The sequence below is a fragment of the Anastrepha obliqua genome, chromosome 1 (genome assembly GCF_027943255.1).
Source record: "Anastrepha obliqua isolate idAnaObli1 chromosome 1, idAnaObli1_1.0, whole genome shotgun sequence".
Lineage (NCBI taxonomy): Eukaryota > Metazoa > Arthropoda > Insecta > Diptera > Tephritidae > Anastrepha > Anastrepha obliqua.
The window spans coordinates 41,563,097-41,588,354 of record NC_072892.1 but is presented as its reverse complement, the minus strand read 5'-3'; the positions used below and the strand labels follow the sequence as shown (position 1 = coordinate 41,588,354).

The window sequence follows — 25,258 nt, the reverse complement described above, 5'->3', positions numbered from 1 at the left end:
ATTTGCTGTTAGAAAAAACTTGACTTATCATTTTGCTGTTTCATGCATTGAAATTCGAACCTACGCACTGCCGATTAGTAGTCACGCTTGAACCCATTTTGCTACGGCGGCAGCCACTACAACAAAACTGCACATCTGAAAAATGTCAAACAAGTCTGTTGAAAAGGTCGAATTAAAAAAAAATTTTTCTTTTCAATTTCGGCACTTTTATTAATGCCGTTTTCATTTTAATATTAACTGTATTTATATATGTAATGAACTAGCAAAAAGTGCGTTATAGAGATTTTTCCCTTTATTATCTTCTTTTTTATTTTGCTATATAATTTTTTTTTCGTTGTACAACTTTCCGTAATGTTGTTTGTTTTATTAAATTTTTTTCTTTTTATATCGGTTAAAATATGTTTTTTTTTTAAATAATACTGATTTTTGTGCGTAAAATATTTAATCTTTCATATATTGTTTTTTTTTTTTTTAATTTATTGTAAATATTGTTTTTGTTTTCAAATTTATTAATTTTGTTTTTATTTAATATTTTTGTATTTTATTTTTATTAAATTGTTTTTTTTTTTTAATTTTTTTTATGAAAATGTTTAATTAATTTAATTTTTGTTTTTATTTATGCAAATTTTTTTTAAATTTATTTAAATTTTTTTAATTTATAAAAAATTTTCATAAATAATAATATTTTTGTTTGCCTAAGTTTTAATTTTAATATATTTTTCTTGGTTTTTTTATGTGCATTTCGGTTTTTGGTTTCTTACTTTAATTTCCATTTTTTGTTATTGTTTTTTCCAATATTTTTTTTTGTTTTTTTTTCCAAAGTTTATTTAGTTTTTGTTTTAATGTTGTTTTAAAAAGTTTAATGTGACTCAGTTTTCCTATTACAGAGTCCTGTGATCGAAAATCTTTTTGTAATATTATTTATTTTTGCTTTTGGTTTTATTTTTATTTTTTTTTTGTAATTTTTTTAATTCCTATTTTTTTTTTGTTTTCTTTTCTATTTGTTTAAATTTTTTATTTTTTTTTTGGTATATACTATGTTTTTTATATTTTATTTTTTTATAGGCTATTTTTATTTTTTATATATTTATTTATTATATTTATTTTTCCATTTTATTTTTTGGTAGTTTTACTTTTATTTTTTCTATTTTATTTTTTATATTAATGTTTTTATAGTTTAATTAAATTTTTGTATTTAATATTTTGTGTTTGGATATTTTATATTTTTGTATTTATTAATTTTATTATTAATTTTTTTTAATTTCTGAATATTTTTTGTACTTATAAAATAAAAATATAAAAATTTTATTTTTAAGTTTTTTATATATTTTTATGTTTTTTATATATTTTTATGTTTTTTTATATATTTTAATTTTTTTTATATATTTTTATTTTTTTTTTATATATTTTTTTCATCTCTTTGTGAGGCTTTTGCCTTCGAAAGTTTTTTGCGCCGGCAGTACAGAAATCGTAGAAGCGATTTGATATTTTGCTCGCCTCCTTCAATCTCAGTACATAGGAAATTTTTCTCCTCTCCTCATCTTCTGTAACACGACCAAATTCATGTGAGCAAAATTAAAGATGCAGGAGCTCCATAGACAGGAAAAGTTACGAAGACCGAATTATTTGAGGATTTGAGTGATTCCTCTAAGTTGAGGATACAGCACATAGAAAGTTTACTTGATACGTGAGGCATCACTATGTGCCGAACTACAGACATAGATGTACCAGTATAGCCAATCGACAACCACCTCAACCTATCTTAACCTGTTGTGATAACAGTTTGTTGTAGCTAAGATATGTAAGCCACTTAATTGAATTGAAAACCTTGTAAAATGATGTATGGTATTTCATTTCCTATTTATCCATATGTACTCGTATGTGTATGTTATAAGTTATGTGAACATGTTTATATACATTTTCACATACATATATGGTCATAGTTTAGGCGTATGTGATCTTTTACTGGTGTACTGCGAGCAGGCGTGGGCGTGATGCTATGTACATCAAGAGTCATTGTCGTCAACTAAGGTCATGTGTTTTCCGATTTATTGCTGCTTTTATTTCATTTTACTGAATGAATCTTTGCTAAGCGATTGACGAGTGGTGACATTGAAGAGCGAAAATTTAAATTGGAGATAAGTTAACTAATAAATATAGAATTAATTCGATTCCATGAAGTTTTAAATTTCTAACAAAATCCTAAGTTGCACGGGATTATGATAGGAACAAATTTTTTAACTTTTACTAACACTCTTTCTAGTGAATAAGTGCTGAATACCGGATGAAACGATATGGGATCTATAAATTACTATTGTGAGTTGTCTGACTAAGTACTGGACGAAAGTAGGCAATATAGAAATATCCCAAATGTATCTAATGAGGCAGAATATTCGTGCATAAGTTACAATTTCATATTTTTGTTATTATAACCTCTGCTGAGTATGCGCTGAATACCTGCTGAATGCCGAGTGCGCTGTTTAAAGGTGTTAAGATAGCAAATTTACTAAATATTCCCATTTTTCCATTTCTTAAAATGCTAAAAAAGTTTACAAAATAGATTTGCCAGGAGTGCGGCAACTGACTTTCAAATACTTTCGAAAAACATTCTTTCAACATACTAAAAAAAACCTTTAGAAATTGCAGTTGTGGTATATGATAAGAAATCATTGCTGCTGAATGTAATAGACCGCAGCTGAATTGTGCTTATTTATCTTGAGATGAAGCAAAAAACGAAAATTGTCTAATTCTAAGCAGGTATAGTTGTATTCACCAGAGGCTCTTTGCTCACGCGCGGAACCATATGGAATTATATATGGTTATAGTTATACATAGTTGTATTCAGCATGATTCAGCGATTCAGCAATGCGATTTTGAAAATGCCGTATTAGTATTTCTGAATTGCAAGATAAGGAAAGAGCTTACATTACGTACTGTAAGTAAAAAATATAAATAAAATAAAAATGTCATTCAGCTCTATTAAAGTGCATATTAAAGTAGGAGAAATTATATTAAAAGTTCTAATTTTTTATTTCTTGTAAATAATTTTAACTTGAAACAGTTATTTTAAAGTGTCACAGCTTAATAGATATCCCCTTTCCATTGAATAGCCTGTTACATGTCTATTTTTTAAGTACGGGTACTTCCATAGAACTTTTCATTGTTTCCATTCCCATAGCCCAATTGCTTTCTCTGTTTTGTATTTTCCTCTTAGCTAATTTTCTTACTTTAATTGTTACACGAAAATGTGTTTGCATATTAAAATTGGTATCATCAGCTCAGCTACCTAACTTAAACTTTGTTGCTACCAGCAGCTGTCATTACATTTCATTCATAACACACAGACTAATTTACATACAAGTATGTGTACTGTTTTTTATTTTATTTTATCTTTGCGCCAGCAACCTACTTTCAACACTTTGTGCACTGCTGTCATTCTAATCGGCTTTAACTGTTCTCTTGTTTTGCCTGCACGAATTGGCAGTCACGTTTTCGTTTGATTAGTCGCTTAATGTTGCCCTGCAACATGTTGCGAAATATATACATATGTATTATATATACACACATTACTATTCTGCAGCATAGTAAGGAACTGCCTTGAAGTTTTCACAAATGTATGGACAAATGAGAAACGGTTAATGTAGCTCATGTGTGGGCGTGGCTCACCTACTTATCTTTTTCATTTAGTACATTGAGAATTATGTTAAACTTCACTTTTTCATTTTTACTCCTCTTATGGTAATAGTCTAGCCTTGCGTTTATTCACTTTTCAATCACCTCAAATGCTAAGTTGGGATTGACCAAAATCAATTTCTAAGTCTAACTAAAATTTCTTTAGCCCCTTATATGAATTGAGGAAATGTACATTGCGGTATCTAAATCTCAGCCTAGCAACATTGGGGATGTTCAAGGCAAGCTGATACCCGAAGGGCCCTTTTCGGCCGCCGTAGTCAAATGGGTTGGTGTGTCACTACCGTTCGGAAGACGTGGCTTCGAATCTCAGTGAACACCAAAATGAAGAAAAAGTTTTCTCTGAGCGTATTTCTGCCATGAAAAAGCTCCTCATAAAAAATATCTACCGTTCGGAGTCGGATATATATATACAATATATCTTTCCTTTTTCTTTTTGTTTTGCATCTTTTCATTTAACTTTTTTGTTCATTTATGTTTTTATCTATGCCTTGGTTAGTTTAATCCTAAGTTTTGTATTTATGTCCTTAACTCTCACTTTAACTGTAGTTACTTTAAATGCAACTGTTTCTTAAAATTTATTTCTTAAGTTAATTTTGTCTTTGTCTTCAATTTTATCTTTTTCTGTATCTTCTTCTTTATATGTACCTGTATCTTTATGTATATATGTATGTTAATCTTTATCTCCTATTCGCCTGTATGCTTAACTTTGTTTTTATCTATGCATTTATTTTTTCTCTTCATCGTTATCTTTATCCTTATCTTTATATCTCTCCTTTATCTGTATACTTAGCTTCAAAGTAATCTCCATGAGATATTATGCACTTGTGCCAACGTTTTTTCCAATCAACGAAGCACTTCAAAAAATCTTTTTTTTATCTTGTTCAGCTCGTCCTTCGATGCCGTCTTTATCTCGCCAATCGTAGCGCAGCGTCGTCCTTTCATGGGCCTCTTCAGTTTCTTCAGAACAAGAAAAAGTCACACGAGGTCAGATCTGGGGAATACGGTGGCTGTGGCATCATTAGTGTGTTGTTTTTGGCCAAAAAGTCGTGATGCAAGAGCCAATTTTTGTTCTTCCACAAATCCGGGCGTTTCTGCCAGATTGCTTAGCTCAAATTGTGCGTAACTTGCAGCTAATATTCCTTATTGACCGTTTTACCCAGGGGCAAGAACTCATGATGCACAACGCTCCTGCAATCGAAGTAAACGGTAAGCAAAACTTTTACATTCGACCGAACTTGGCGCGCTTTTTTCGGTCTTGGTTCGTGCGGCATCTTCCATTGAGATGATTGAGCTTTGGTTCCACGTCAAAACCATAAACCCACGATTCGTCACCAGATGACCCTCTGGAGCAAAATTGGGTCGTCGCGGACAAAGTCCAACATCTCATTAGCAATGTTCATGCGTTGCTACTTTTGGTCGAAATTGAGCAGTTTTGATACGAATTTTACGGCGACCCGTCTCATGTCCAAATCATTGAAAAAAATCGAATGGCACAAGCCAATCGATATGTCTAGATCCTCAGCAACTTCTCTAACGGTGATTCATCGATTGGCTTCATCAATTTTTTCGTCTGTTGTTGAAGTGCTCGGGTGTGCGGCACGCTTTTCGTCGTTCACATATTCTCGGCCTTCTGAGAACATTTTGTGCCACCAATAAACGTTGCTTTGGTCCAAAGTAGCTTCTCCGTATGACACAGTCAACATTCGGAATGCATCCGCGCACTTAATTTCGTTTTTCACACAAAATTTGATACAGGTTCTTTGATCCATCTTTTTGAATAGGTAAAAATCGAAGACGAGCCGAAACACGTGCAAGCAAAGCAGCTGCCAACAATTAACTGAACATTCAAAATGGCCGAACTCGTCGGCATGAGTGAGAGACATGAGTACCTACATAACGCCACAAAAAAATTGAAATTCGAATATACGTAAAACTCGAAATTCGAATATACGAAAATTCAAAATTAGCGATGCTTTTGGAACACTCCTCGTATACATATCTTTATCTTAATGTTAATCTTTGTATCTATCTTTATTTTCATCTGTCCCCCTTTCTATCTGTATACTTAACTATATTTTTTCTTTGAAGTAGTTGTTTTATTTATATTTATCTTTATCTTTATCTTCATATTTATATTTATCTATATTTGTATCCTTAATTTATCTTCGTATTTATCTTCAGTGTTATCTTTATCTTTATATTTATCTTGCTCTTTATCATTATCTTTATCCATATTTTTAACTTTATTTTTCTATATCTATCTTTATTTTCTCTTTTGTATCTCTCACTTTGTTGTTTTCTTTATAATTTTCTTTCTAAATTTATATTTACACTATTTCTTTATAATTTCTCTTATATTTTATTTCCTTAAATTTATTTTCTTTTATTTTATTTTGTTTTATTTGTTTTTAAGTTTACTTTATTTTGCTTTTTAAATTTTACTTTATTTTATTTCCACCTCATAGTTCATACGTTTTAAGTATTTTTTGTTGTCGTGTGTGCTTTCATTTTTTCATCTCTCGGTTGCATGTTTAGGTTTGTATTAAGCATTCGCCTTCGTTCAGCTTGTCACATGAATATTGAATAGTTTTGCTTTTGCACTTACGAGTACATACATATGTACACTTGATATGTCGCTCACATCGTTATGCACTCAACACTCAGCTTTTTGTGTTAATTGTAATCCCTTTCGTTTGCATTTTAACGCAATTAAGCGTTTTTGCTCAACCGATCGCTTGCCCGCCTCTAACAGGCCCTCATGTTGCGCACACAAGGCATGAAAAAAACTACTACAAATGCAACTACTAAATACACTTGCCTACATATACATACATACAATTATAAATATTTTTTATATGCGTTTGCATGCAAACAGAGATATTCATGTGCTGAAAATGTGTTAAAAGTATGGAGTTGAAAATACGCGCCTCCTTTGTCTTGCCGCCTGGCTGCCTGCCTGCCTACTTGCCACACTTGCCATCCATTGCGGACGCGTTGTGGCGCAGAAATCGCTATGAGTCATACAGCTTGGCACTGTACTAACAGCAATAGCAACAGCAACGAGCACAACCACATAGGCCTGTGACAGTGTTTGTGTTGAGGCTTGCGTAAATGGGAAAAAGTCGAGTATGGCACTTTTAGCACTATTGGTGGAGAACGCGGTTATACTTACATTTGCTATTGCTACTGGTATGCCTTCTTGTATACTTTTTCCTTTTCATCTTTTTCTTCTGCTTCTTTTATTCCCCACTTTTCTTCTTCTTGGCCCTCGTCCGTGTGTGGCACAAATGTCATTGTCCTTTTGTTGCGCGCAATATCACAACATCGACGCTAACAGTCATAGTGTCACAGAGCTCGCTTCGCGTGAACTATAAACAACCGCATGGTGAGATTTGCTTCCTATTCATATGGGGTACTTTTATATTTAACTTTTTATTTTTCTTAAAGTTTTCACGTAATTTCGTCATACACACGTATATACTAACTACTTGCACATATTATTCTAATGTAATTTTTGTAAATTTTTCTTCTGCTGCTTCTCACGCCAATTGTTGTTGTTTGGCCAGCAAATGTTGCCTGTTCGTCAGCATGTCTTTTTTGACACTCAGTCTACTATTTAAGTAAAGGGTTTTTCAATTGGCGCGGGTCGATTTTGGCGCCCTGTGGCAGCCATTTTGTTTTGGTGACTCTGCCAAATCTTTTGTATATTATTCAGTTGTTTATGCCAAATCATCATGGCAAGTTACACGATTCAACAGCATGTTCAAATGATAAAACTTTATTATCAAAATGAGTGTTCATTAACGCAAACGTTGCGCGCATTGCGCCCATTTTTCGGTAGACGTGGTGGCACTTCCAATTTCTTATGGCCCATATTGAACCATATGGACCTAGACGACATCTGGTTCCAGCAGGACGGCGTTACGTGCCACACAGCAAACACCATTTTATTCCATTTCAACATCTACCCGCCCTTATTGAAAAACCCTTATTCGGCAGATCAATTGAAAATGTTAATGACATCGCCTTTTATTTTATTTCAATATTTTATTAATTTTTTATAGCTCTTCTTTGGTGTTATTTTAGTAAGCAAACAGTTTTATACATTTTTATACTGCTTTTTTACTGTTTAACGCATGCTTCTTTTTTGAGATACTAAATACGAGGGTTGACTTTTATATTTTGCCCCCAATAATGGAAATACAGTAAAATAATAGTAAGCATGCCTTTATTGTTTTTCAAAATACTCTCCTTGGAAGACAACACACTTCTGCTTAAATAAATTTTCAAAACACTTTTGCCACTCTGAAGTAGATATCTCCAAAACCAGCTGTTTAAAGGCTTCAACAGCTTATTCAGGCGTTGAAAAACATTAACGTTAAAATCATTTGATGCCAAATCAGTGCTGTCAGACAGATGGCCTATTAATTCGATCTTTCAAGTGCTCAAAAACTCGCTTATGTGAGCCCATACGTGAGAGTTTGCTTTGTCTCGGTGAAGGCTGATTTATGTTCGGCAGTTGGTTTTCCTTAATTTTCCGAAAAATTCTGGCCAACAAATGGTTGTATACCACTCCGTATATACTGTTTTAAGTTTCTCTAGAGGTACAGTTGCGGCATGACCAGATGTTCCAAAAAAAACAAGCGACCATTTGCATTGAGGTGCTTCGTCCGTACACAACTTTTGTTGGGTTGAGCTCAACTTAGAGCACACATACTGTCGATTGCTGTTTTGTATCCAGTTCATTTGAAACGATCTAAGAATCGTCACCTAGTATCCAAGAATGCCTCTATCTCGCGATATATCACATGACGATCTTGATCACCCCATGACCCAGATGAGGAACTGGCTGGTTCATTTCTTAAGAAGAGACTGTCACCAAAAGTTCATCCCAATAAAGTCATGATTTAATGCGCCGTATTATATAGGGTGGGCTATGTAAAATGTGCTTTTTGAATCGGCTATAAAAAAACAACTAATCAATCAAAACTTTTTTTTATTTTGAAGATTGAACATTGTCATTTAAGAATGAAAAATAATATCATTCAAATGACTGCCACGACTGGCTTTACAGTAGGCCATTCGATCAACCCAATTTTTAAGCACATTTTCGATTGTTTGGGCTCCAATTTCATGAATGGCAACTTCGATTTCGTGTTTTAAAGCATCAATCGTCTCTGGATGGTTCGCATAGCATTTGTCCTTAACGGCTTCCCACAAAAAATAGTCCAACGGGCTTAAATCACAGCTCCGAGGCGGCCAATTGATATCGGAATTTCGGCTGATTATTCGGATTTCAAAAACGGTAGCCAAAAGTTCGAGTGTAACTTTGGCAGTGTGACAAGTTGCACCGTCCTGTTGAAACCAAAAGTCGTCCATGTCATCCTCTTCAATTTTTGGAAACAACTCGTTGAGCATGTCACGGTAACGCTCGTCATTTGCTGTAACCGCGTCTCCTCGCACATTTTCGAAAAAAAAATGGCCCGATGATGCCGCCAGACCAAAAACCGCACCAAACAGTGACTCGTTGTGGATGCATTTGCTATCTATCTACGCTTATTCATTTACCCATTCCCCGAAATGAATGAGTCTCATATCTAATTATGATGTTGCAGTAAAAATCCGATTCAACTTTTAGTTAATTTTCAGCCTATTCACTGAATTTACGCAGCAAACTATGGCGCAATGATTTCAATTTCTGTGCTAGTTGAATATTATACAGTTGTAAGATAAAATCTTATGCATCAAATAGCTCATGAGTCACGTGCGGAGTGGTGGCTGTTGTTGCGTTGTTTATTTGCAAAGCCACTGTACATGAAGTGAGTATGCCTTAACCTGCCGTATACTGGGCGATGCGGTCTATGTATTTCTTTTTTTACTAGTTTTGATTTTGGAAATAACTTTCCATATATTGCAATGGCTGTGTTTAGTTTGAGAAGTAAATGCAAAATAAATAAAATCATGCCTTGCCACTGGAATGGGTGTTTATTTACATTCGATTCTTACTGAAAGTAGACGGTTATCAGTTTTTAAGTAAACGGCGGAGTCTGCTAGTTTCATGTTTTTGATTAGCTTTTTGCGGTTTTTTTGTTATTCGCTATATGCTTGCGAAAAGTAACATCAAAATGAATTTTCTATAAGAAAATTGAGCAACATAGCTATAGTTTCCTCGTTTGTTCAAACAAGCATAAGTACGGCTCTGGCGGCACCTGAAAGTATTCCTTAAAATCTTGACATTTATGAGTATGCCCCATCACTAACATTTTCTGCTAGGCCAACAGAAGTATGAAAAAGATTTTACGAGCTGTGATGCAAAAACAAGTGCGCTTGGGAATGCTCGCATTTAAATGCGATATTTAACTGTAGTCAAGGATGGAAATAGGCTATAGGTCTTTGTATGGTAATTTTAGTCATATATTGAACAGACATGTCAAAAATACATACATATGTGTTAACTAGAACAGCTGGTTGCATAAATATCCCTGTTATACAGTCTTCTATTTGCTTTACAATCGATCGGCGTTTACTGTTTCATTCCATATATTTTATTTCAAAAAGTTTCCTTATTTTTTATATGGTATAGTTTATAATTAATTTAAGGCTCATTAATGCCTATCAATCTATTCTTAACCTCTTCTCATACTTCATTTCGAAATTTGCGAAAGCTCTCTTTAAAGAAATTCACTACTTACTCTGCCTGTATTCGCATTCCACGATGAGAGAGACATGACGTCACACTGGTGCAGCTTCGTGAGAGAACTATGTAAAAAGAAAAAGCATTGCACAAACAACACACGTATAAAGTGCACAAGTGTGACGTCACACACTTAGCGATTTTGTCACATTCACTGAGAGTGAAATAGCAGCACGAGATAGGCGTTACGCTTGTATTCTGTACATCATGCTCGCATTCAACTGGAGAATTTTCGTTCCGTATGCCGCTCAACTTCTTATGCTGTCGTAGTTCCAGTAGCGCGCAAGCACTTTCCCCTCTTTCGTTATCCGTTTCCTTATTCCTTTGGCTTCTTTCTATGTACATATGTAAGTAATCTTTCGCAGTTTCGTTTTAATTTTCAATTTCCATAATTGATATTATTTTTGTTTTGTTTTTTCATCCATTTCCACGTTGACCGCCTTTTGTAATTTATGTCTGTTGGTTACGTTTCTCCGTTAAATAATTCATATCATTATCGATTTTCCGCTTCATCTACTGGATTGATAAATTTTTTGCTCATAACAAAATTCCTATTAATATTTCTACAATATTTTCTACAGGCGTAATTGTGCCGCCAATTTGACGAATGTTTCCGCGCAATTAGTCTGAGATAATGATTATTGTTGTTATCCGTTTGATATGCGAGTTGTTTTATTATAATAAAAGGAAATGATTTGTCTCCTCGTGGCTTGTTTCAAAAACTTTAATCAATAAATATACCTTCGCTAAATATCGCGTGCTTACACTAAAATTCATCCGCAGATAGCTTTACATATAATAGTACTACAAATTAAATAAGTGAGAGGTTACCCAACAACATAGTTGCCAATATAAAAATTTGAATAGACGATAAACGTGCATTTAGACAGCTTTAAACTTTCTAAAAGGTTCACAAGAAAAGATATAAAAATATGCATTAAGTAACAATTGCCACAGTCAAGTTGATTTGTGCGTGACTACCATTTTGTGGTTCTCGAAATTATAGCTCTGGCACCAAAACTGCACCCGATGGCAAAGCTCCGTGTATATTTCTGCCATGAAAGAATATCATTCAAAGGTTGCATTAAGAATCAGGCGCCTTCTCAACGACACACCTCTCAGATCCATCAAGCATTAACGGAAGTTTAGAAGAGAGATAACCCAAAGGTGATAGATTACCAGTTTTCGCCTTCAGCTATGGTGAAAAAGGAAATTGAGCGAGTAACTCAGCTGCCACATTATCTGTTGCCCGACAGCAGAATTCTGACCACTTATTTCATTCGTATTCACACCCTCGTCCAATCAGTCGGTGTTCAGACGGCAACGAAGCAACATGAACGAAAACTATGTTGATTTTTTTTGTAAACAAATCGCTGTCATGGCCCCGTCAGCTGATTCTTTCAAATTCGCTGCGAGCCAGTTAACGGTCTGATATTGGCCACACCTTCTGAATTTTGTTCACCATGAGATAACCTTATAATATCACATTTCGTCCACCATTTTCCCTTTCCACACTTCCTGTTATTAAATTTAGATCAAGTAAAATTGACATTCACGTCTGAGTGCTTGTTTCCGCTTAAATAATTTTTGGGGCTACTCACATACATTTTGTGGAAATAACAAATGCTACCAAAACTACTCGAAGACCACAATGGTATCATCTGCTGACATCTTTATTGTAGTTGTATGTATCAAGTAGCGCTTTTTGTTGCTGTTGTGGCGTAATAAACATTCCCCGTAAATGTTTCGGAAATGACGCTGAAGTCACAGTCTTTGACTGGCCACCGTCAGAACGGTTTTTATCATTTCATTTGCTTAGTTAACCGGTACATCTCTCAAAAGACTTTTGAGTTGTTAAATTAATAGCGTGAACACTGTTATGCTTTGTTTCACGGACTCCCGCTATGAGCATGTCTATTTCCGAGAGTCACCAGAGCCGTGCGAAAGGCAAATTCAATAAAGGGTAGTTAGTCGCAGAATATTGCTGTGCGCTAGAAGGCCCCGAGCATAACAAAGCTCAAATAAATAAAGCCCCAAACGAGCTTACTCTGAGCTCAGTGAATACTCTCATTGGCCTCGGTTTGCTCACTCTGCTTAAGCTACTCACGTAGGTACTGAGATTTGAAATTGTTAAATTTTTTTAACTCTGTTTTACCCAAGGCGCATTTATTAAAGGTGGTAGCACTAGACCAACAACAATGTTTTGTACGTTTGATTGGCAAAGTAGAAAACAAAGAATGAATTCGCTTTGTTTCATTCTGGGCTGACAGCCACATGGACACGGCGCAAGAAAAAAAAACAAATCAGTTGATTTACCGATACCACCTTTAACAGATTCGTCTTAGTTTTACCTCACAATTTGTTGAATCTTTTGTAAAAAATTTCAGAGCCGAAATTTTGCGCCGCAAACTCACTTTTCAACTCCCTCAAAATCGTTTTGGATTTTAACATTAACGCCAGTAGTTGAACTTCAAATTTCAAAAACAAAAAAATTAATTCAATCGTAATGTACTGTTTCCAATTCGGCTCGTGCTTAAATCAAAAATATCCGTTTGGTGGAAAAATCAAAAACACATCTTTTTTAGCATTTGAAATTCTATTTTAACTCCATGACGCGCCAATGGAAGTTTGGGAAGAGAATTAGTACGTATAAAAAGCGTAATAAGTAAGATAATCACCAAATTTTATATTGATAAACCACCATGCCACTGTTGTTTTTGCTTTGGGTTTTAAGAATAAAGCAAAATAAAAGTGAAAGTGTACGAAAGTGAACTTTAAAAGAAAGAAAAATAAAAACATTTTGAACGTTCGAATAAAACAAAAAGTAATAAAATTTTAATATAAAAATCAATGTCTTGTAATTGTGTGTTGTTGTTACTCGTTCATTAACACATGACGTCAAAATTTATAAAAAGTCTCAAGAGATACTTGTAGGTTTCGTGTTGCAAAAGTTTTTGCACAGAGTACAAAAACAATACAGCATCATTTCGTTTTGTTTTAAAACGCCAGCAAATAAAAAATAAAAATAAATCGCGCGTGAAAACAGTTCGCGTGCAATACCAACAAAAATTTCCCTCCACCTAAAAGCTTCTTGTTTGTAGACTGCAAGTGGTGCAGTCTGTAAGTTGGAAGCAATGCAAATATATCGTCAATAAATATTTATAAAATTTTTGAAAAATTTGCGTATAATTTTTGTAGTAGGTGATTGCCTTGCGCTGCACACACAAATGTTCATAGCAATGAAATAACGCTTGTTAATAGTTGTTTTAATGTTTATTTTTTCTATTTTCTTGCAGTGGTGGTGGAACACAGACTGCTGGAACATCAGGTGCCGGCGGTGGTGGCGGCGGCGGAGGTGGTGGAGGCGGAGGAACTCGAAACACAACCAGTTCGGGCAACATGTATGCCACCCGCCAAACTGTAGGCGCCTCAACGGGGGTACTTATGGTCGGACCAAATTTTCGTGTTGGTAAAAAAATTGGCTGTGGTAATTTCGGAGAACTGCGTTTAGGTGAGTGTTACAGATAAAAAATTTAATTATTGATTAACTCTTCAATGTTTCCGCAAACTCGAAACAGATTAGACAAATTTTTAAATATTTATTCATGCGCTGAGTTCAAATATGTGTTGAATTTTAATGTGGGTCTACTTCTTGACTGGCTTAATAACTGCTTTAGCGATTTTAGCCGAGTTTAACAAAGTGCGCCAGTCATTTCTTTTTCATGCCAACCAGCGTGCAACTAACATCAGCGCGATTTTTAGGGCCGATGATGTCAATGTCATCAGAATACGCCAGTAATTATACGTTCCTATACAAAATGTTGCCTGAGCGATGAAGTTCTGTGGCTCGCACGATCTTTTCCAGCATCAGGTTAAAGGATACCAAATTCAGACATCGCGCCATATAACGCCATACAAATATGGGTTCAGGTTGATTAATTCAGAAATCCATCAACTATATTTTTTGCAGTCAATATATGCGAGCGAGAATGGAGAGTAAAATTTCAAGGCCTGGCAACGTTTTGGGCATTTTCGTTTCGCGAGAGAGAAAAAAGATATAACGTAGAGGAAAAGGAGAGAGAGAGCTGTACCTTAGATGTATCTTAGATACACTTTAGCCTATTTTTTTCTAAATTTTCCTGGTGGTTGCTAATTTCTAGTGAGAAATATCACTGCCTACTTTTTGGCGCTTGTTTGTTGGTGCAAACTTTCAGGAAATATATTTTTCGTGCCTACTTTTTAGCGTTATATTTCCTTGGTGCCTACTGTTTGGGGCGTTTTTTGGTCTCAATTTTTTTGGCTTTTTTTTGGTGCCTACTTTTTGGCGTATATTTCCGTTTACTGGCTAGTGCTTCCTTGGTGCCTACTGTTTGGGGCGTTTTTTGGTCCCAGTTTTTTAGGCTTTTTTTTGGTGTCTACTTTTTGACGCTTATTTCGGTTTCCTGGCTAGTGCTTGTGCGTACTATAAAGTGCTATCCATTCCTGCATCGGATTTATTGGCATTGCCTTCCGGTAATTTGTGCCGTTGCTGCGATCCTGGAATCGCTGGGTTTGTGCGGGTGATAAATGCTCGGAGTAGTGCGCGTTGTTGCCACGGTTTGTGTCCGGCGTTTACCTACACCGGTCGACCCTTCTCCGTTTTGCAAATTTTGTGAATTTATTTAGATACTCGTATATATTATTTCTCTCTCTCTCATTCTCTCTCGGGTCTCTCCCTCTTTCTTTGTTTGTCTTGAAAATTTCACTTCTGTTATGTGCCGAAAATGTATATTTTGGGGTTTTCGAGGTTGCTGTTTAACCACCAGAGTTTCACTGAATCATTTCATCTGAAACATTTTGAAAATATATTTGATTCACCATTTTGAATTTGGGAGACTGACATTGCATTTAACATTCGATTTACATATGGACTCTACAGACAAAGTCATTACGTATGTCAAATAAAAGTTTCATTTGAAACTGATTCAGTGGCTTCAGTCTAAAAACAAGTGTTTCGAATGCTTATTTTTTTTATATGGAGAAAATGTACAGGGCCGTCGGGTAAAAAACAAAAAAAAAAAAGAAAAACAAAATTATCAAAAATCAACCTGATTTCTAAATCACTTTCACTTGTAACAAAACTCAATAGGCTATAAAACTGCATAGAAGCTATTTTTCTAAAAATTCTGATTAAAAATTTTTAAATTGCCATTTCTTATTTTTAATGTGTACAACATTTTGAAACTTTAAATGCATTTTGAAACTTTAAGTGCTATGGTTTTTGTTGTAGTATAGGCTATATTTTTATAAAAAATAAAAATAAAAAATAAATAGAAAAAACTTTGCAAAATGTGCGCTGCTATTATTGTGAACACAACTGTATACAGTAGTTTACGGCCTACTGTTTTGTACACGTGTAAGCCACTCGAAAAGAATCGAAATATTTAAATATATATGTACATACAGCTTATTGACAGGAAATTAGCACTTAATTTAAATTGACAGTTGAGCGTAGCGCGTGGTGGTACAAGATTATGCCATTATTTTATTTTGATACTAATTACTGATCTGGATTATATGTGTGAATGTGTATATAAACATACAGATGTCAACTATAGCCCATAATTGCGGGTTTAAAAATAAACGAATATTGCAATAACACCCCAGTGTGATAGCTGATTAGACCGTTAGGCTAACTGTTGGCGGCCTGTTTATTCACGCGCCCCCTGTGTACTTGTATTGCGAGACTGAAAGTCTGCGTTTGTCTGTTGGCTCCTCAAGTTGGTTGATTGCTTGACAGACGTTGATATTCGCCTTCTAATTTAGTTCAATAAAATATGCTTACTAATTCTAGGCAATATGTAAACGTGAAAAAAGAAGAAGTTTTGAATCTTTTATGTGAAAGATTCAGATGCAAACGAGCTACTTGAAAGCTCTAACGTAGGGTGAGAGAGACCACAATGGTAGAATTTAGAAAATACAACGAAGCATTACGGTCAAGCCAATACCGCTGGTTCTTAGCCAGTGTTAGGAGTTCATCTGTCAAGAACATCAAAGAGAACCTTGAAGGAAGTTCTATAGTAAAATCGAGAGGAACTCTGAAGGCAATTAATCTTTTGAACTGCTTCAAGGGTCCCTGAAGTGAATACGATTGAATCGAGAGACCGAAGTTGTAACTATAGCAAATATTCCATGTACGAAACTCTGTTTGAGCAAGTCGTTTTTCCAGTTCCGATGTACAAGTGTTGTCAAACAACTACATCATGATTTATGTATTTTCAGATTAAAAATCCTCTGGAGAAAAACAAGTAAATACGAGTACCGCGAACTCAATACCCACATGAGTACGGTGATATCTCTCTTGGGCGCACACTTACCGTCAGTCACCTTTTATCCGTCCAGAAGAGGGGTGCACTCAAAAAATGGTAACTGCTTCCGATACATAAGATTAAGTATAGAAAACAATATCCGTTCAAAAGGGGTCTCCGTTAGCAGAGGTTACACTGTAATAGCAAGAAGTTCTCGAGTACAAACAATACTCAGTGCTTTAACTTGTATCGAAACAACATTATTTGCAACTGGCTCCTTGTCAACATCAATGAACAGCTCCAGCTCATTCGGTCGTCTACTATGCATCCATACATCTCAATTCTACTCATCAAACAAATGCTCATTGACATATTTTAGTGGTAATCCACTCACGTTTCCATTTACCGTGGCTATATTGATTTTCGCAATCAGCGAATCCCTTGTCTAATTACTTTTGTACAAACTGATTCATGCGCTAGTTATTAGCTACTTGAAACGAAATGTATGTATGTGCATATGTGCAACAACATGTGGTTAATTGTAAGTGCATGTGCACATTTGTAGTTATTTCAGTCAGCTATTTGCCCACAAGGCTATTTTTTACCTTATTTTTAGCCCTGCGATTAGTGTCAGTGCCGATGGCGTTAAAAAATCGACGTAGTCCTTAGGGATATTTTATAAATTCTATTCTAATATTATTATGAGTGAGAGTATTGAAGGGTTTGCTTGTCAGTTTTAGAATGCAAAATATTGCAGAGACAAAAAAATTGTTTTTCGTAAATTTAGTTTTTATATCAGATAAAAAATATGAAAAATATAAAATGGTTCGTTATTGTGTACTGAATACGTGGCTTCGAAAAGCCTTTATTCGCTTTTGTTGCTAATACGAGCACTAAACATAATTAAAAATATTATATTAGTTTGGGGAAAAATAAATCCATTATTTTCTCAATAGATGGCTGTAGTGATCGAAATCATGTCAAGTATCGATCAAACAGTTTAAAGTTTATGGTCGTTGTCAAAGGGAACATTTCACAGTAAACAATTCGTTTGCTGTTGTTTTTTTGTTCTTTTCAATTGTGAGTTACAGGATGTTTACACTGGAAGTCAACAAAGAGAAAATTCGGTGCATTTTACAGTTTGTCTTTGATAAAGGCGAAAATATAAGCTAGGCCGCTGAAATCGTGAATGGGTTTATGGTGCCGATACCGTAAAAGCTATTTACGTACATTTTTGGTTTGGTCGATTCCGTTCAGGCATTTTTGATGTTAAAGAAAATGTCTATAATGTAGAAAATGTCGCTAAAATCACTGAAATAACCGAAGTTGACCGGCATTTTAGTAGTCGAGCATTACCTAGGAGTTAAAGATCGACCATAAAACCGTTTTAAACCCTTTGCGCAAAAATTTTACGCAAAAATAATGGATTTCCCCAAACAAATAGAATAGAATGCAAACTATCTCTTTTCCACACATCGATTCAAAAATGTTTTAACCTCAAACGCAAATAAGGAAGTTTTAAAATAATAATTGGAGACGAGGACTGCTATTTATATTTCTGACTTAACACGTTGAGTGCCACCATACAACAAAAAAATGGGGTTCGTCCGGCCACGATTTTTTTTCTACATAATACAATAGAATATTTGAATTTTTGAATAGACCATATGATGCCACATTGGTCTCATACCTATAGGCCAAGCAGCATAAACAATATTGCAAATATGCTCTAGTATGGCGTGAATACACTACTACTAATAGCCTCTATGAAGCAGCTACATCAGCACAAACCGAAATCTCACACATTATACCGCGAGACCAAGTGTCACCACGAGGCCTGAAAGTCTCTTCGCACTGTGAGACCAACCTGGACTCACATGGCACTCAACGTGTTAATAATGGGAAAAATGAACATTGGTGGTTGAAAACGGTTTTATTTTATGATATTCACATTGATGAACAGTACACTTTTACATTCGTTTAAACCAATTTTCAAAACACTTTGCCCAGGTCTTTCTTTTTACTTGTGTGCGATTCACGCGCAGCACACCTTTTATCTACCAGAAAGGGATCATGCAAAATCTGACTGATAGTCGTCATACTAATTCCCATACTAATTCTCACCGTACGTGACAAAGATCATAGAATGCCAACCCTTTGAAAAAAGGTACAATAAGTTATTCTACGCGGCATAGTTCCTGTGCGATCATGGACTCTCACCACGTTTTTGGTGCATATCAAAGTTATCTCGCTGAGAACTCTGGTACATGGGTTAGCTGCCTCCGAGGTGACGCCGTTTGATTGTAAACGTTTACTAGCAGCTTAGCTGTCAGAGTAAATCGATTAGGCTGTTCAGTAGCGGTAAAGTCTGTAAGAGAAAGAATGACGACCTCTTTTATTGCTGTGTATTCAGCCTACACTAGCAGTGACTAAATAGATGAAGGCTTAAAGTTTTGGGCAGAGTGTTGCAGTGAGTGCTACTTCTCTTGACGTTTAGATCACAGCCAGCTGTAAATATAGTCGTGGCTCCTGAAACTAGTTGTGTCCCTTGATGCGTTTCTATTCGTTCCGCTCTAAAATTGTTGCGGAAACTTAGTTGTCAAAACAGAATATCAGAGACCAGAATAGCATCTATGGTTTTTGGGTGTCCTAGATCCTAGACAGGCCGCCGTAGCCGAATGGGTTAGTGCTGATTAGCATTCGGAATTCAGAGAGAACGTAGTAGGTTCGAATCTCGGTAAAACACCAACATGAAGAAAAATTTTTGTAATAGCGGTCGCCCCTCGACAGGCCATGAAAAACCGTTCGCCGTTCGGAGTCGGCTTGAAACTGTAGGTTCCTTCATTTGTGGAACAACATCAAGACGCGCTACAAATAAGAGGAGGAGCTCAGCCAAACACCCATAAAGCGTGTATGCGCGAATTATATAAATACATATATATAATCTTAGACTTAGTTACATCCAGTCTAATTACATTGCAGTTAGCCTGAAATTTGTTGTAAATATCTATTGGAAGGCGGTTTAATAAACATTTTAGAGCTTGCATAGAAAAGAGCCTGCATTGAAATTTTCTCAAAAGCCTGTGCATGCACATGTGCGTAGTCAGTTAGTTACATTAATCAGCTCTTTACTGCAAGCCACTTCAAACATAAAAATTTCAATACTTATGTACTTTGTTCACTATCACTGTCATGATAGCTGTTCGCTCGCCGCACATATTCTGCCTATAATTTTACTCGTCTTACTTTGCCTGAGTTGTCGGCCTTTTAACTTGTATTTTTATTTATGGCAGTTTTGGTGTTGTTGTTGTGTTATTTCCTGTTTCTGAACAGCCTCGTTTTCAGCTGTTTGCGTTTTTGTTTTTTCTTTTTAATTCCCCCTTTCTTTGTTGTAATCTCTGTCTTACTTACTTATCTTTTACTTCTTTCTGGTCTCTGATCTTCTCTTCTTGTTTTATTTTTTAGGCTTGTTTATATATGTATGTATGTACCTGTTCTTCAGCTGTTCATGTTGCAACATGTTTTTATGCATTCTTTTATTACTCATTTGCTTATTCTGAGAATCACGAAAATTCATGTCTTTTTCGATCTTTGTCTCTTGATCTTTCAGCTGGTGTCACATTTTATTGAGTGTTGTATTGTGAAATTCGAAACACTGTAAATAATAAGGGTAAGCTGAGGTTACTATATTTTTTCTCTTGTGTTACAAAAGAAATACCGTAACTTCCAGGAATAATCAGCTGCATAATACAGAGTTCGGCTTAGAGTCTGATAATCTTCAATGTTGTGAGTGCTTGGGATGTAATTTTTCTGAGTTGAGCTTTCTATATACTACTTGCATCGGATTGCCGCAGTTCTATTGTAGAAGCTATGCACGCAGTTGTGATATCATCAAGATTACAGGTTTTCGTTTTTCCGGCCATGTCGTAGAAGCCGCCGAAGAGAAGCTGATCTAAGAGGAATGCTTTCTAACAAATAGATGGTCGTATTTGCCCTTTATAAAGCGTATGCGAGTAAAGAGTTTCAAATGAACATTTGACAGCAGGAAAATCTAAAATAAAAAAAATATTATTGGAAGAAGCTGCCTGCATAGTGGGTACAGAATTGGTGGCATTGTTGATTGAGGCGATGAAAACCATCTTATTTCCATTTCTCTTCTTTGAGTTTTGGTTATTTCCATCAGTAAAGCATTCCTATATTAAAGTAAAGAATTGGAATAATGAAATAAAAAGTTGCCATACATTAAGCGACTTTACTTTTTAGGCAGATTTTTTAAATTTTCGCAGAGTTTCAATTTGCACACAATTTTTAAATTCGAGGAGCTGTCACTTTTAAGGAAATTTTAATCGCAAATGCAATTTAAACGTTGGTGTTGCTAGCATCATGTTGAGAGCTTTTTCACAAGCTGTACAGAGTGCAACTTTGTCGTGAAATTATTCTGAAATGTCACTCATCTTTCATGGCCAAGAATTGTATATGCATTTTGCCAGATATTTCATGTAAAATAAAAACCGAGTACTGAAGGACTGAAGAATTGTTTGAGGTAAATCCAATACAGTGCAGTTAACTTTGAAGGGCCTCTAAAGGCTAAAATATATACATATATATGTACTCTGAGCTGCAACTCTATTAATGTAAATAATACTCAATAGAACTCCGATCGACAGAAGAATTCCGATCAATGTACGAGCATGAGCAGAGAACAGTTAAATAGAAAAAAAAAAAATTAAATCAGCTGTTCTCTTACTGCCTTGCCAATAGAAAAGAAGAAAAATTAATTATGAATACGGCTTAGGTTTGTTCGTTAGAGGTTTAAATAATCAGACTCAAGAAGCTTGAAGAATATTCTTTCGAATGTAAATGTTCCTTTCTTCAGTAAATAAATCAGTATAGCCATAGCTTTCGTTTGCACAGTAACAAGAAGAGACTCGCCAATGTGTTTGGTTTTATTCATTGAAGGTCACTCTAACTGACCTGAACTCATTGGGAAGAATTTTAATTTTAATTTAAAGTAGATTAATACCATGTGATGGATCGTGTTTTTATTTTATTAATTTTTTTGTAGTTTGTTTTTTTGGTATTGTTTTTAATTATTGTGAACGAATAATAGAATTATGCTTTAAGAAAGTGAAAATCTAGCATGAGCGGTTTGGTTTTCCTTAAACTATGCGTCTTATGCTCGCTTGATGCCTCGATGCTGAGCTCGCTGGAGCCCAACTTCACCGAGAACCAAACAAATTCGAGTGAGTCAATAAAATTCTTCTCAATATTCATGGAAATTTATACCTCTCCCGGGTTCTCGACGGTCAAACTAGCAGTTAGCAAGTCGGACATCGTGTTCATCCTGAAATCCCTAAAATAATAAAGAGAAAATGATCCAAGTTATCGAAGCACAAATTATGAGATTTTCATCAAGACAATCTGTCCCCACGTTCCGTATTGTCTGTCAAGACATTTCTACTCAGCGACATTATATGCCAAACCTTGTACTGTACGGTTTCTATCTAATTTCTAAGCTGAAATCTGCATTAGAAGGGCGAAGGCGTGAGAGCGTTGAAACTGTGAAAGAGAAAGCAGCATACTTTCCGAATGAGCTGACAGATGAGGAATTCTAGCGCTGTTTTGAAGAGGAGGGTGTAATATTCAGTTGATATGCATGACATAAAAAAAACAAAAATGTTTTATAGCATCAGTCTTTTGCTTTCAGCCTTCTTATTTTTTGTACATTAAGATATTTCTTCATCGCATCGACGACGACATCTTTGAATCGGTGTGAGTGGCTTATCCAGGCTGCTATTCCCAACCACATTTGCAGGTACTGCATAAAACAAAATACACAAAAGAAATAATATAATTTTACAATCGATTTCGTACTTGTCTTCGCTCTAAGCGCTATTGCTTAAATTCACACCTACACTGTGGCGCTTTGCGTGCTTGCTTATGCAGGTTTGATGTGACAACTTAACTTTTATTCCATTTTCTCGAGATCTTGCAACATTTTTAAACGCGAGAAATTTTTAATAGATGGGTCGCATGGAGATTGTTGATTTGGTTGGCGTGTGATTGTATGTATTTCATTGCTGCTAATTGTGAAAACCAGGCCATTTTATTATGTATTAGGACGGCTAAACAATTTTTGTTTTGATGCCGTCACCTAATTTGTTCCATGGCCAAAAAATTAAGAGACCCATATTTTTTTTGTTCTGGTTTTTTATGTTTAATATTTACCCGCGCTGCTTATACTTTCAAAATTACCATTAAACTGTTTTGAGGAAAATCCACTTTTACGTAAATTCGGTATAAAATGTTTCCAGTTCGATATTCTTTAATTTCTTCTCTTAATTGCTGCTCACTGGTTATAAAAAAGAAAAACAAAAAAAAAAAAATAGAAAAACTTATAAAAAAAATTAAACCAAGTAAAAACATAAAAAAGGTAAATATTTGTTTGGTTTAATTTAATTTTTTTTTTAATTTTGAGCGTTTTCGGGGTTACTACATGTAAATAATAAAAATAGTTATTAAGCTAAAGCATAGGATATAATTTTTTTCATTAGAGAATAATTTAATTGCTCTTCACAAATATTAAAACTACAAAAACAAAAAATTAAAAAAAAAAAAATAATGCAAAAAAAAAAATGAATTAATAAAAAATTAAATAAAGTAAAGAATAAAACAAAGTAAAAAATAAAATAAAGAAAAAAATAAAATAAAGTAAAAACTAAAAACGGGAAATATTCTTTTCTTTCAATTTTTAACGTTTTTTTAATCTTTAGTTTGTTTTAGTTCTTGATTCTTGTTTTTTAAGTTTTGATTTCTGGTTTTAATTTTTAATTTCTCAGTTTTTTAATTTCTAATTTCTCATTTTTTTAATTTTTAATTTTTAATTTTGTTTGTCTTTTAAATTTTTTTTTTTTTTTTTTTAAATTTTGGGTGTAATCCGGGTCACTATAAATAGCACCAGCACTCCTGTTAGTTATTAAATATAATAATTGTATTATTGTACCTAATCATAATAAATAAATAAACTAAATAAATAATAAAATAAGTATTAAGCTAAATCATAGGGAATAATTTTATTCATTATGGAATACTTTACTGTTTGGTGATAAAATTTAATAAAATAAATAATAAAATAGATGCCTTATATTTTTTGGCCAGTGAACAAAGTTAGGAGGTGGCGTCAAGAAAACCAAAAACAAATTATTTTTGTTTAGCCTTTCCAAGGTGCACAGCCACCAGTGTACTTCCATCAAGCTGTCGAGTATAAAAAGCGTTCAGTACTAAAAAAAAGGTATCGAGTATTTATTTTTTACTTGTTTGAATTACAATACATTTTTACTTTGAACTAAAGGGTTTTCTAACAAGACGTGTTATTTTGATATTTTTTAATATAAATGGTCGGATGTATGTTTCATTATAAAGAGGAAGGTATGCCGTTAATAGTGGAAAATAACATCAGACAAATGACCACCACGACCACGCTTACAGGACAATATCCTTTTCATGAAATTTCCCATAACCGAATTGCAAAGTGGCTGCCCTATGTCCTCAATAGCCTGACGAATGTTTGAGGTTTTGAATCGACCTTGCGCTGTTGGCGGAGATCTTCTCTTTCACATGGCTCCAAAGAAAAAAGTCACAAGGTGTTAAATCACAAGATCTCGGTGGCCAATTATGATCACCTCTTCGAGAGATAACACGATCCGGAAACTTTTCCCATAAAAAATCATTGGTTTCGTTGCTTGTGTGGCACGTAGCGCCGTCCTGTTGAAAATAAACGTTGTCCAGATCAATACCATCCAATTCCGGTCATAAAAAATCGTGAACCATCTCTCCTGTTTAACACCTAACACCTGTTGTTGGGAAAACCCTTTACAATAATTTTGTCTTTATAACTAAAATAAATTTGCCATATTTCATACCTATCGAACTAATTCATACTTTTTAATTACTTTACAATCTAGTAATCACACAGCACACAATTTACCATTGTTCCGCATCTTTAACAATTCTGCAAATCTTAACAAAATAAATTTCTTATGCCACAATGAACATTGATTGCTCAGTTCTATCCATAAACCAGTTTCGTTAAAGCATTTACCGTTTTTTGCAAAATTTAATCTTTTGCACTGCCGTCGATCCATATCAACTGATCATATTTCATTTTGTCCCCATTCGCCAATTCAAGTATGCAAATTGTATATGTGTGTTGTGTGTGTTGGCTGGCGTCCCTTTTACTAAACATTCATGACTTTATTATTATTTAGTTCTTTCATAATGGAATTTAATTTATGGGATACGATCAACACAAAGCACAAAGAACTGAGTACTGAGCAGCATACATACATACAGATATGCTTATAAAGGGTGTGTTGTTAGTTATTTATGGATAAATGGCATGATCTGAAAAAAAAAACAATGTTTAAAAAATTAGAACATTACAACTACAAAATGGAAAGTTGACAGTAGGAGATGAGACGAACTTTTTTGTTAATGCTGTTGCCAACTCGCTGTCGAATGTTCGTAAGAGAAATATGATCACAATAGCTCGGTCGATATGTGATTGAAGTAAGAGGGCTTGCTT

At 34.6% G+C, this 25,258-nt stretch overlaps 1 protein-coding gene across 11 annotated transcripts in view; it reads left to right on the top strand.

The window, feature by feature from the left end:
• Nucleotides 1–25,258, top strand: part of LOC129235624 (casein kinase I) — a 134,113-nt gene that overhangs the window by 33,670 nt on the left and 75,185 nt on the right. For 3 of the 11 annotated variants that reach the window (XM_054869556.1, XM_054869558.1, XM_054869555.1), the window contains exons 1-2: nucleotides 12,835–13,052; nucleotides 13,684–13,898. In XM_054869556.1, the coding sequence (XP_054725531.1) occupies nucleotides 12,997–13,052; nucleotides 13,684–13,898 (271 nt within the window). In that variant the 5' untranslated portion in view covers nucleotides 12,835–12,996. Of the gene's footprint in view, nucleotides 1–12,834; nucleotides 13,053–13,683; nucleotides 13,899–25,258 lie in introns of those variants that run through there. The other 8 variants (XM_054869565.1, XM_054869563.1, XM_054869561.1 and 5 more) reach the window with 6 other exon arrangements.